We start from the raw sequence: 14,088 nt of genomic DNA, 5'->3' as shown, positions 1-14,088 counted from the left end.
CAAGTGTAAAGGTAGAATAAAGTCATTCTCTGTCATGAGACCGATAAAACTCAGAAAGTTTATCTCACAAACATGCTTTTTCAGGAAGTTGTTTGAAGAATATCAAAGAGACAATAGATGGAATTTAAGAAAGCGTGAATCAAATTCAGAAGAAGGGAGAGATAGATGTATAATAGGGCTTGAGAGCAAACAGTTCACATAGGAGTAAAATGACAGAGTACTAAGAGAAATCTCCAGGGAAGAAGAACATTGCATTAAAAACAAAAAGCTACAGATAGTCATAGTCAAATATAAAGGGACTGGATTAAATTCAAATAGTAAAGCAACAGATTTCAAAAATTAAAACAGAATGAATATCAAGCAATAGAATGCACAGGAATTGGAAATGTATTTAGGATACACTTAAGCAAGGCCTGTTTTCTTTCTTCCAAAAAAAAAAAAGAAAAGGTAATCAGAAACTTTAGATGGGAAAAAAAAACCTGTAAAAACAATGTATAATTCAGAAATAAATTAGACCAAACAATTTGGGGCAGGTCATTATTAGATACTGTCTAAAGCTGAAAAATCAACAATTAGCAACACACAGACACACACACACACACACACACACATTTCTGAGGTGAACCCCAGAAGAACTATAAAGAGATTAGAAACAGCTGGAGAAGAGTATGGAAAGGAAGTTTGATTTTATTATAAGCCCAATTTTACTTTTTAATTAAAAAAAAACTACATAAATTAATCTGATTTTTTTATTTTAGAAAAAGAAACTAATACTTATACATATCACAATATATCTTTTCTTCAAAATTCATTTTCAAAAATTATTAGATGATTTCAAAAAGTGAATCTAGACTGTCAAATGTAATTATTTATATGTACCACATCCTACAAATCTTTAGTCATAGCCTAACACCAAAATGAGAGCACAAAGTATCTTCTTGTAGAATAAATGACCCACATTCCCCAAGGGAACACATTCTTTTGAGAATAAATTGCATTTGCAATGTTGCATTATTACATTTATTTTAGGACTACAGGCTAAATCCATTAAACTTGTAATGATGTTTTTTTTTTTTTCCTCCCTCCCTTCCAGGCTTATGGGAAAAGACTTATTTTCACAACTACTCTAAGTCTTTAGAAGTATTGTTAATTTACTACTATCTCAAGTCTCTTCGTCTCTAATCTACATTGATTTTCTGTCCTGAATATAGAAAGCATGCATTTGTTAATGCTGTAGCTGCAATAAGTTTTCTTTCAGATATTGTTTTTTCTCCTAGAAAAATTGAATAAAGGTGGCAAAACAACTACTTGAACACAGATAAATGACTTCTTAGAAATGACTTGTAGGGGTGCAAACATTTTTAGGGAGGAAACATTATTAGTTGTAGAAAAGCATATGACCTGGAAAATGGACATTGTGCTCCCGATTTGTTGCTGTTGGTGATAGTCTCTATGGAGACCCGAGTTCCATGAAAAATTAAAAATCAAATCATGGCAATCATCAGCAAATAGTAAATTCAAGAAGTTTAGCATTTTTTTCCCCATGCAAATTGAGTACACAATTCTTTGCTTATACAGAACCACTAAGGTGTCTATAGATTTCTCAACTTGCCATGTCATAATCTTTTTACAAAATCAATCTTGTCTTTGTCTTTGGTGCTCCAGTCACCCTGTGGCCCCATGCTTTGGCCAGGATGTCATGGGGATCCTTTTCTTTACCATGTTGGCTCTAGGAAAAGCAAAGTCAAGGAAGTCAAAGCAGGTGACACTTTGTCTGAAGCTGACCTTGTCTGACTGGGGAGAGGGAGGATGTACATCAATCTAGAAATCAACAGTCACCAACTACCATATGTGTCACATTAAAAAAAATGTAGTAAAACAAAGAGTGGCCTAAATTGGTGAACAGAAGTTCAGTGTTCAGCATTAGTCAGAAAATATCATTCAAAACTTTAAAATATGGACTAAAATAAATATTTACTTTTTATTATTTTGGAATACTAAGCAGGGTTATTATGACAGTCTTAGAGTTTACGATTCTTAGAACACAAGAAATGAAGATTCATGTGTATTGGCTTCTCTTTCTAACCATTGTAGACTTGCTTCATCAAATCAGCTTTAACCACATTAATTTAATCTCTTGCTTTTTCAGTAATAAAACAGGAAACCAATCCCAATATTTCTCCTTCATTTGATTTTAGAATTAGTTATTGTAGTCTAAGTTGGTGTCATAGAAAGATTCATCATTAGACACAATAATATGTATGTATGTATGTCTATATTGGTGTTCCCTAGGTCTTTTGTATTTCCAATATGATTTGAGTGTTTTATTCAATTACATAGAAAGAAATTCTCCCATCAATTATTTGAAACTCTTTTTTTTTTTTTTTTTTTTTTTTTGAGACAGAGTCTCGCTCTGCTGCCCAGGCTGGAGTGCAGTGGCCGGATCTCAGCTCACTGCAAGCTCCGCCTCCTGGGCTTACGCCATTCTCCTGCCTCAGCCTCCCGAGTAGCTGGGACTACAGGTGCCCGCCACGTCGCCCGGCTAGTTTTTTGTATTTTTTAGTAGAGACGGGGTTTCACCGTGTTAGCCAGGATGGTCTCGATCTCCTGACCTCGTGATCCGCCCGTCTCGGCCTCCCAAAGTGCTGGGATTACAGGCTTGAGCCACCGCGCCCGGCCTTGAAACTCTTTACAAATAGCAAATGTAGAAATAGATCATTTGTCCTTATTTCACATATCATTATAATGGATATTAGATATAATTTATATTGTATAGATGAATGTGTACATGTGCATATATATGAAATCACCATCAAAAAGCTGCATGCTGTAGAAAAAGAACAACACACCATTCTAATTCACTGTTACGAGAAATTAAAGACAGTTTGTGTTATTGTTTTCCCGCATGAATAAAATATCCATCACAAAGAGTTTTCTGTTCTAAACTCTTGAGACATGAGGTTATTTCCTCATTAACTAAGGAACTAAAAACATAATCCTTCACATGGGAGAGGCAGACCACAACTTCAAATCTAAATCCTCTGGAATTCGCAAATGCTATAATGATTTTAAATTTGCCCACAACTTAACAACATCTTTGTTCATTTATCAGATAGATTTGGGTCTCTGAACTGTGCCCCTAAGAAGCAGTTCAGTGTGGTGGTTACAAGGAGAGCTTGGTTGTCAGGAGTACCTGTGTCAACCTCCTAACTCTACTATTTCCTTTCTATATGAGTTTGAACAAAAGTTGTGTCAAGTTAAGGTGCGGGTTATAGAATTTGTCAAGAAAGATAGATATACAGAAGAATTGGTGATGAAATTGGTGAGAAACAAGAAATGATTCTTACAAATATTACTGTGATTTTAGTATACTCTCCCGTTTATAAAATTTGAGTAACAGATTTTCAGCTATTTTGAATTTTTTTTTCTACTTTGGAGACTGAGTTTGGAAGAAAGGAAAGAAGGAAGGAAGAAAGCGGGGGGGGGTTTTTTTTTTTTTTTTTGGTATGTTACACAGCAACATTTGTTTTTGGCAATATCACTGAGAAAGTTGCTGTGGCTTTAATGGATAGGAACCTACATATTCTTCAGATTATTTTAGACAACCTAAAGCAGCTCCTTAGCGCCAGTGCAGCTCCTTAACATTATTTTGTCGTTAACTAATAAACACTGGATATCCCAAATCACATTCTACTTCCCCAAATGATGATTCCTTACATAATTCCATTTATGATGTAAAATAATGCTTTCCTGGGAGCCATTGTATATATTTATTTATGAATTGTTTTCTGGGATTTGATGTGGTTGAGAATAATACAAGATTGATTCTTTCTATAAATTCTGGTTTCAGTTTCCTTTGCTTGGACCTGAAAACATCTATTTCATTTTCCTTCAGCATATTATATTCTGCAAAGTGCCAGAGGCTCTCAATGGTACTAATGAGTTCTTGTTCCAATTATCTGTTTTAAATTTTTAATCTTTTTTTCTTTGCTACTATGAAAAAGAAGATGAATGAAGAAAACAAAAATCATTACCAATACTCTCATTTATTTGTTGCTGCAAGCTCAATGGTTTGAGAGAATGTCGACATACTTTTTTGGGGGGGGAGGGAAGATCAATTAAATAAAATGTCCCATCAATAATTTGAAGTTCTTCAAATATAGCAAATGTCCTCAGTCTCAATATCAGAAAACCTGCCTTTTTGTTTTAGTGAAATTAGACCTAAGGATAATGAAGACTTATATTTTTCAAAATGGTATTTGAATTTAATAATCTTAAAAGTAGTGGAAAATATCACAAATGGAAAGAGAGTTAACTTTACTAAGAAAAACATAATAAATATCAAAATGAAACTTTATGATGTTTTAAAGGTAAATGTCTTTATTAAATTATCTACATAAATTACGATAAACACTAAGGCGGAAGGGCAAAAAATTAGCAAAGAGCACCAAAAGACAAATTCCCAGCCAGGCACAGTGGCTCACACCTGTAATCCCAGCACTTTGGGAGACCAAGGTGGGCGGATCACGAGGTCAGGAGTTTGAGACCAGTCTGGCTAACATGGTGAAACCCCGTCTGTACTAAAAAAATACAAAAATGAGCCGGGCATGGTGCCACGTGCCTGTAGTCCCAGGTACTTGGGAGGCTGAGGCAGGAGAATTGCTTGAACCTGGCAGGTAGAAGTTGCAGTGAGCGGAGACCACGCCATTGCACTCCAGCCTGGGCTGCAAGAATGAAACTCATCTCACACAAACACACACACACACACACACACACACGCACACACAAAGACAATTCCCCAAACAGAAAATAAAAATGGGTAATGAACATATGAAAAATTACACCTCACTAAGATTAGAAATACAATTAAAAATGAAAATGACATATTTTATTCTATCAAATTAACAATTATGAGAACAGATAATACACAGGGTTAGCAAGAGTGCAATGAAATCGACTCTGCTGTACACTGGTAGGAGGATAATTCAGTAAAATAATTTTGGATAGGTTATTGTGAATTATATAGTAAAACCCTTACCATTTTTCATATTATTTGATTATACTTAGGTATTTCTCCTAAGGTATGATTCACAAAAAAATATGAGAGTGTTTTTGATGGAAATGATTATAGGGAATCATTTAATATAATAGAAACATATGAAAATAGTATAATGTATAACATTAAAGACTTAAAGAAACAATGAAATAGTCATATTAATTTTTAAATTGTTTGATATAATGTTCGATTTAAATTTAAGACATATTTGGATATATAGCATACATAGACAGGTTTCATTTGTATATACACAAAGAAAATATGCAAAAATGTTAACCTTCAGTCATGAAGTCAAGAAATGCTTTCTTATTTTTGTATCAAATTATTTTATATTTTATATCAAGCTATTTTATAATGTAAAAATATTACATAGAAAATGTGGCCAATATAAAAATTAAAAAGGTCTACATTGTTAGAGGATGAAGACAATCTTAATGATCATTTTCCATTTAATCAATGGTAAATATATTTTCCTTATGATTTCCTTTAATAACAGTTTCTTTTCTTTACACTATTGCAAGAATACAGTATATAACACATATAACATATTAAATATGTGTTAATCAACTATTTATCAGTAAGGTTTTCAACCAATGGTAGGTTACTGGAGTTAAGTTTTTGAGGAGTAGAAAGTTATAAGCAGATTTTTGGCTGTGTAAGGAGTTTGGTGCCCTTAATCGTGACATTGTTCAAGGGTCAACCGTAGTTTGTTGCACAGAAGTTACACAGACATAGATACCAAGAACAGAAATTGGTACCAGAAAGTCAGTGATACTTAAACCTAAAACATGCAGTGTTGCCTTTGAGATAAGGAGGCAAGTGACGCCAGGAGGGCAGCAAGGAGACTCTGAGTGGAGAGAGGAAATTGTTTTTGAGGACTAGAGAAAAGAAGACTCATGGAATTTACTGCCAGAACAACTATCTTAGCTATTGTCTTCAATAACTGGAAAGATAGAAAATATGCCTATGAGTTTATGGGTCTGGTTAAGGGGATTTCCAAGCAACAAAAGATGACAATGCTATTTGTCATCTTTTAGCCACAGGCAGCATGATACTGCAAGAGAGAAATGAGCTAAAGAAAGTTTTTCAAGGAGAATTTAGAGGATATATTTCCAACCCAGGACTTGCGAGTTGGAAAAAAAAGTTTATTATTTACATCATCTCCCACCAGCAAAAGATTTCCAAAGACATTGTCTGAAGGAAAATCCAAATTCACAGTGATGTTACCGATCAAGATGAAATCAAGGCTCTGAAATTCATTGTTAAGACCTTACAAAGAGTTCAGGTTGTGTCTAATAGTTTCAGTAAACAAAACTTCTAAGAATTTAAAGGTGTTTTCTGTTGGCATCATAACTCTTATCCCATGCCAGGGAAAGTAGCCAGTATTGAAAGATCTATGGTATGTCTTTATTCAAAGGAATGAGATTATAATTTGATACATGGAAAGCCCACTATTTTTTTTTCTGCATTGTAGCATCTTAGAATAAAAGGGACAGAAATAGTCCATCCAATATCTAGAACACCTTGCTTTATTTTAAATTTCCTTTCAGCTTATTGCTATGCTACACATGTTAGTATTATTTTTAAATAATAATAATAAAAACAAAAATATTATAGCTAATATTTATTAGGGGCTTTTAAAACACCAAGCATGCTGCTAAGGACATTTCATAGAACATCCCCCTTACTCCTCAAAATTAACCTCTGAGTTTTTAAATAGTTCAAATATTTTGGGTCACATCTAGATTTTATCCCAAGAACTTTATCAGAAATAAAGATGAAGTATTTATATAATGATATTCAGAGCAACCATTATTTATAAGACTAAAATCATGAAGGAACCTCAAAGTCTAATAAAAGAAGAAAGGTAAATTAATTAATTTTTTTTCATATAATGGCTAATAATATATCAATTAACTAAATCATTATGATTTAATGTAATGACTACTTTCATTTTAAAGATGAGAAACTTAAAGATTGGTGAGGTGAAGTTGTCTAAAGTCACACAGAATTGGGCAGATCCAAGATTTCAATCTTGATATTATGACTTCAGAGGACTCATTCTCAACCACTGTACAACCCCCCTACACTGTATCAAATTACGATTCATAAAAGAAAACGGACAATACTATCACATCTTCTGCATTAAAAAAGTTCACCCTGCAACAGAACTCCTCCCACTTTTACAACATTTAGATGGCTACCTAGCCTCTGTGGTGACATGCACTGGTGTCTGGGCATGCACCTGGAGGCGAGGACAATGGGCTTCTCATTTTTCCTTAGCCCAACAGTGGCTCCTTTGGTTCCAACCACCAACACATTCCCTGGCTCTGTACCAGTGAGCTTTGTCTGGGTTCTACATGACAGAGAGAACAGGTCATGTGTGTGGGGGGGGGCATCTTTAATGAGGGCGCTTTCATAAAACATGAGAAGGTCTGCTGGTTGTTGAACAAGGAAGAGCTTTCACTGTACTATCTTATATACATGCTTTTACCACAAACCTGCTTTATAATTTTAAATAAATGCCTATAGACATTTCCTTTGTCAAAAATAGAAGAAACAGAAAAAATGATGAAACTAAAAAGAAAAAAATGTACACTAATGAAGAGCAGTAGCTTAGATCTGAGGCACATATAAAAGTTTTTTAAAAAAAAAGCAACTCTAAGTTATGGTTCCCATAGTAACTGCAACACAGTTGGATTTCACTTTTATGTTAAGTAAGTTTAACTTGAGTGGGAATGCAAAATACTTCCTCTGAGCCAAAAAGAGAATTATGGAGAACAAGAAGCCACTGTCCGATTATTCTGGCTTTCTCATATGCCAAATATTAGCCCTAATATGCGTTAATATTTTCACATCAATAGTATGTGTTCATTTCTATTGATTTTAAACTCTTTATTCAGTGTATAAAATGTGATTATTTAAAATGAGAAAAAATTCTCATTAAAATCTGTTAAACTAGAAAGCATGACTTTATAATTTAGAAATATAGAAACACAGTTTGGCTTGTAATTATGAGAATATTTGCTGAAAGTACAAATTACGAGAATTCAATCTGATTACACTCACTATCAAGTGCTTTAAAGCTGACATTTTCAATTGCTGTTGATGGAATCTGAAACTATGAAAATAAACACTTTTATTTTGGTACTTAAAAGAGAGTATCCACATCTTTTAGATAGATTATACACATAAGTTTTCAAGGCATTTGGAGTTTGCACATCATTCTCTAGTTCAATAAGATTTTTAAAAGGCAGAAAAGGTACTTACTCCTGTTATGTAACGAGGTCTATATTGAATAGTTCCAAACAAACCAAGAATGACGATAATAATATGTACAAAATTTGCCAGGATAGGTGCCCACTGATATCCAAGGAAGTCAAATATTTGCCTCTCCAGCACACAAACCTGGAAAAGCAAAACAGGATGGATAGATCAGCTTGTGAGAAACAGCAGAGTGGTGAGAGGTAAAAAGGATAAAATTATTAATAACATAATTAGCAATTATAACTGTGTTACCAATCTGGCATTTGTCTTCAACTGCCAGTGAGAATGACATTTTCAGGTTTTTTTCAAAGGAACACTATGGAAGCTGTGGATCTACAGACACCTCCAAGCCTTTCAGGGATAAGTCTGTGGAGGAATCAAGCAGTATTCATAAGATGAGGTCTCTGCAGCCACAGGATATCCTGGCATGCGCACTGTCAAACATTTGAGGTCATCGACCAGTAAGTCAGGGAAGTCCACATAAAGAGTTTGTTGCTAGATCTGTTCAAACGTCATTATATAAGTTGAGAATAGAACAAAGGAAGTTTGATGTGGAGGAAAAAGAAATCTTTAGCAAGACTTGTAGCAAGAACTCTTTAGCAAGACAAAGATTTCTGGACGTGGATCTGCCACTTAGTAGCTGCAGTGGCCTACGTAAGTCCTCTCCCTTCTCTGGGTGCCTGGTCCTCATTTGTAAAATGAAGGACTTTGATGTGGTGTGTAGGGGTCCTTCTAGTCCTGATAGTGTTGTGTTATAGATCAAATATGATGTTTTGTCATATCTGGTTACCAGGTAAAAGAAGGGCGCTAAAAGAAAATTAGAACAATGAAAAACAAAAACAAAAATCAAGCATCCCTATTATAAAAGCAAGAAACTTAAGTCGATTTAAATTATACTACTTTCATCTGTGCTCACGGCTATAACTAAGACATATAAAAATCTAAGCAGTGAGAGGAGAAAAACAAAACCAACCAACCAACAATAACAACGAACCGAGATTAGTGGGGAGTCAGGAAGTACCATTTTACATCCCCGAGTGAGATCTGGGGAGCTAGCAAGCATCTCATCAGATCCAACAAAGTAAAGCAGAATGTTGGCTTTATTCTTCCTGCCTGCCTTCAGGGGGCATGATAATAAACTCTCTGTTCAGAGAAAAATATTGTAAAAGGACTTGATGCTGCATACCAAGATTCAATATTTTATTCAGCTAGGTTTTCAAGGAAAATGATGATTTAAAAATCCCTAAGTTCCTAACATCACTATGCTTTAATGGTATTTCTTGTCAGAAGGAAATACTGACTCTCAAAACAGGCAACGTGCTTTTAAATTAAATATCTGTAGCTCAGTTTGAAGACATCTTGAATGATCATTATTCCCACTGCAGTTCTTTAGCTGAGTAGCACGTTTTCCCATCAGGCATTGAAAGAGAAAATAAATTCATGACACCTCTATTTTCTGAGGCACACTGGGCACCATGTAATGGTTGTAGCAGTCACAGTCCAACTTAGTCAAATCTTAATTCTCACTGCATCTTCACCGTAATTAAAAAAACAGAAGAATCTTGATTTGTTATACTCTATGCTAAAGACATGATACTCATCAGAGTCTCAATAGTGGATAGTGGAATGCAATATTCTTACTCCTTAATAAACACAGACCACCATAGGACCTGAATATCACTTAAGCCTTATAAACCTGACTTATCTCCTGATGAGCCATTCCTTCAACTTTCTCATATAGTTAACGTTTTGTAGAAATGAGACCCATTTGTGACATTAGGCAGTATTACATATGCCAAGTTAGAATCTGTGAATGGTACCAAAAACTAAGTAGTTCTGAGAACGTGAATGCTAATTTTCTATATAAAAGTTTATTTCAACATAGAACCCTCTCCTCCTTATCTTATGAATAAATAGTAACTATGAATGTAAACCAACAGCAAGAAACATCTAAACTCTATAAATATGGAGCATCATAACTGTGGGGACACAGCAGGGCAAAAGTATAGAGGATGAAACACATCAGTCTAGCAGTGGGAACTATCTCAATAAATGCACCAGTTATGAAAGAAAACAGCAATCCTATTGTTAATTATAAAAATATAGAGATGATAATATACTAACTAAGTCTGCAAAACTGAAGTGAAATTATGTCAACATTTATTGGGTTCTTGTCATGGCAGAAGCAAAAGTTTATGTAGACTGAACAAGCTAATCTGTAATTCTTCGCATATAATATTTCTGCCTATTTCCCCTTTTTGATTAGTCTTATTAGGGATCATAAGTATCATTATCATAAGTTCTGTAATTAAGAGATAGGCCTGAAAAATGCAAGATTTTCTGAAAAGTTCAGTGAGTGTAAGGGTTTTAATATGTGTAGGAGTAGCTGCAGTCTTTCCTATGAATTCCTTCCAACAGGAAGACTATTAATATGAGGGGCCTGTATAGTGGGTCTAGGGGTGCAGGGATGGAGAGAACACATATTTGTTAGAACACCTACTGTATGCTGGGGCTTCATGCTTTTCTCCAGGCATGTATTATCACATTGATTCTACACAAAACCAAGGGAGGTAAATAGGATTGTCCCCTTTTGCAGATTAAGGAATCTAAGCTGTGGTGTGCTCAGTGATTATCTTGAAGTTACAGAAGAGGTAAGTAGCAGAAGATGAATTTAGGCTTCTGTGCCTGGCCCCTTTGCTATGCTCCTACCTTTTCTATTTACTCCACACTTAGTCCCAAAACACATAGATTTTGTTTTCGTTGGTTATATTGTAGAGACCATGCTGGTTATATAATATATGCTACTTCATAGAATCTCTCTGATCATACTTGTCAGTTCACGACATTATATCATCATTGGTTAAGGCAAAGCTCCTAAAGTTTAGTTTAGGTTAGCTTTTCCTTCTTTGAACCCATCTCAGTGTTAATCCGATTTTGCCCATGGGGCCCTCTTTAATGTATTTACTTTTGGTCACTGTAATCATCTGACATACACACGTATGTATTTGGCCTAGCAAAATATATACTGCTGTTTATGCTCTTTCATACTTGTCTATTTTCCTGTATAGAAATGTTGGTTCCTTTTGTTTGGCTTGCACAGATCACATCATTATTAACGCATAATTTGGTTGCTTTCAATTCTTTGCTACCACAAAGAATTCTCTTCCTTTCCATTACTATCTTTATGAAGTTTTTATTTGTAACATCAATAGTGACTAATCTTTATCAGTTACTATTTCTGCATCTATTGAGATAATTACATTTGTTTTTCTTTTACACAATGAATGTGATGGATTAGATTGCGTATTCAATCAATATCCTTTTGTCATTATCCTTTTATACCTGGCAAAATCCCTACTTGGGATGGCAGTATTATTTTTAGCACATTTTCAGTTTGCATTAAATTTTACTTACAAAATTTAAGCAAAATAAAATTTTTGGGGGGTTTTTGTATCTATAAACTGACCTACAGTTCAATTTCTTTTTCTCTCTTTTTCTGAAACTGTCATAAAGTTTACACTGGCCTCAAACCATAAGTAAGACACAAATTTTGTTTAAAATTCTTTTTTTTTTTTGGTGTTGTTTTGAGACGGAATCTCGCTCTGTGGCCGGGCTGGAGTGTAGTGGCGCAATCTCTGCTCACTGCAAGCTCTGCCTCCTGGGCTCACGCCATTCTCTTGCCTCAGCCTCCTGAGTAGCTGGGACTACAGGCACCCACCACCATACCTGGCTAATTTTTTGTATTTTTAGTAGAGACGAGGTTTCACCGTGTTAGCCAGGACTGTCTCGATCTCCTGACCTTGTGATCCGCCTGCCTCGGCCTCCCAGGGAGCTGAGATTATAGGCATGAGCCACCACATCCGGCCAAAACTCTTAATAAACGTAGAGAAAAACAATACAATCACATTAACTTCCCCCAAAGGCAATCTGTGTGAATATTGGGAACTACTGCTAACTGCATAGCTGTTCAGTAAAATACTGTATGTAGATGCAGCATATAGGCATATATCTGTCCCATGTATGTGTAAAGTTTTTTCAAATTATTTTAATTTACATAAATGGATTGCAACGTAGTTGTGTGTTTTCACCTTGTATTTCTCACTTAGTGATGTGTCATGAGATTTTTCCACATTAGCACATCCTGCATTAATAGATCTACCTCATTATATCCTTATTAAGGCATTGCATTTTAATAAATCTTCAATTCATTTCCAGTTTTTGGCTATAACATTCATAAGTGCACTACAGAACCTTCTGTATGTGTGTTCACATATCCATAGGACAAGTTCCCCAAGATAGAAACGTTGGATCAATTCTGGTTGCTACATCCCAAATATGATACAACAGTTGTTATTCATTCTTCTTTGTGCCATATATATATTTATGTTTTCCAGCTCACATAATAGCATATATAGATATATGAGCTATGTATATGTGTGTTTGTGTGTGTATGTGTGTGTGTGTGTATATATATATATATATGTATGTAAGCTGTTATATGAGCTGGAAAACATGAAGATTACCCTTTTTGTTGCACCATAGCAAATGTTAATTTTAATAGTAATTGTTAATATAGTAGAGTATGCTTAAGCTCAAAAAAGTTTTCAAAACTTTGTGGTAAATGCTATTAAGGATAAATTATCTTACTTTCCATGACAATAAATGTTCATCAGAAGCATCTGTAAAATGTCTTTAAGATAAATTTATTGACTTTTCACTCCATACTCCTCAATTTATACATGAGAAAACTGGGTCTAATTAAGTTAATACTTTGTTAAACTAAGCTTTACCTCTTCATATGAGAGGATTTGGTCTGAAACAGGTTTGCTTCAAATGTTTGCAAGGCAAAAGGGAAGTCTTTGTACTGGTTAGGCATCTATTGCTATTCCACTCTAATAACAAGAAAATTACATGTACTTGAACATATTTTTTAAAATGCCATAATGATATTTTTCCAGGTAGTTTTCCTCAAATAGTAAGACCTGCAACTGATCTCCTTGAGAAATTGCATTTTGTTCATAAATAGTATTTCTTAATCAATTTTTCTTCCAAATATTACTGTAATATTATTTTTATGTCCTTAAAACTTAACCTGATATTGAAACAAAAATATAAAATAAAACTTACAGTAGATTTTGAGAGAAAAAACGGGCTTTTGAAGCTATGATGATGAAACAGAGTATTTTTTTTAAAGATGTGTTATTAAAGGCTGTAAACCACCAAATTATGTTTCTAGTGCTAAATTATACATGGAAATTAAACTGATCTGTGGGTACCCCTGTTCTCCTCTCTGTACCTCCTTCCCCATAAGTGTCTCCAGGTCCCTTCAAGAATCTGCGCTTTCAGATTGTCTCAACTCTCAAGTTTTTGAAGAAAGAGAGAAGACAGACTCAGATTTCAGTGTTAGGCTAACCAGAGTGCTCCCCTCCAAAGTCTATTTGCATTGACAAAGTGTACTTCAGGGAAGTAACAAACTTGTCAAAAGTTAATACAATTTCAGGAATCAACAAAGAAATGATTTTCATTTCGGTTGTTTTCAGGGGAATATAACTTACCTAACAATTAAAATTAGCCTGTTATAGCATCATACACACACACACACACACACACACACACATGACACACAGACATATACTACTAGGGACAATCCAAGATAGAAATTGAAAGGGGCATAACAGTTTCTAGGTTGAGTCCAAAGTCTTATTTCATCTATAGGTACCATTAAAGTTTAGATAAACTTTCAGTCTAATCTACAGAATGACCAT

The 14,088-nt window shown here is 34.5% G+C and overlaps 1 protein-coding gene across 4 annotated transcripts in view; it reads right to left on the bottom strand.

Moving 5' to 3' along the window:
- The window catches only part of NKAIN2 (Na+/K+ transporting ATPase interacting 2), a 1,037,556-nt gene that overhangs the window by 534,502 nt on the left and 488,966 nt on the right, over nucleotides 1-14,088 (bottom strand). For all 4 annotated transcript variants that reach the window (XM_011944458.1, XM_011944459.1, XM_011944461.1 and 1 more), the window contains one exon: nucleotides 8,327-8,464. In XM_011944458.1, the coding sequence (XP_011799848.1) occupies nucleotides 8,327-8,464 (138 nt within the window). The remainder of the gene's footprint in view (nucleotides 1-8,326; nucleotides 8,465-14,088) is intronic.

Source organism: Colobus angolensis, unplaced genomic scaffold (genome assembly GCF_000951035.1).
Source record: "Colobus angolensis palliatus isolate OR3802 unplaced genomic scaffold, Cang.pa_1.0 Scaffold231, whole genome shotgun sequence".
NCBI lineage: Eukaryota > Metazoa > Chordata > Mammalia > Primates > Cercopithecidae > Colobus > Colobus angolensis.
Note: the sequence above shows the minus strand (reverse complement) of the source record. Positions and strands in the feature narration are given on the sequence as shown.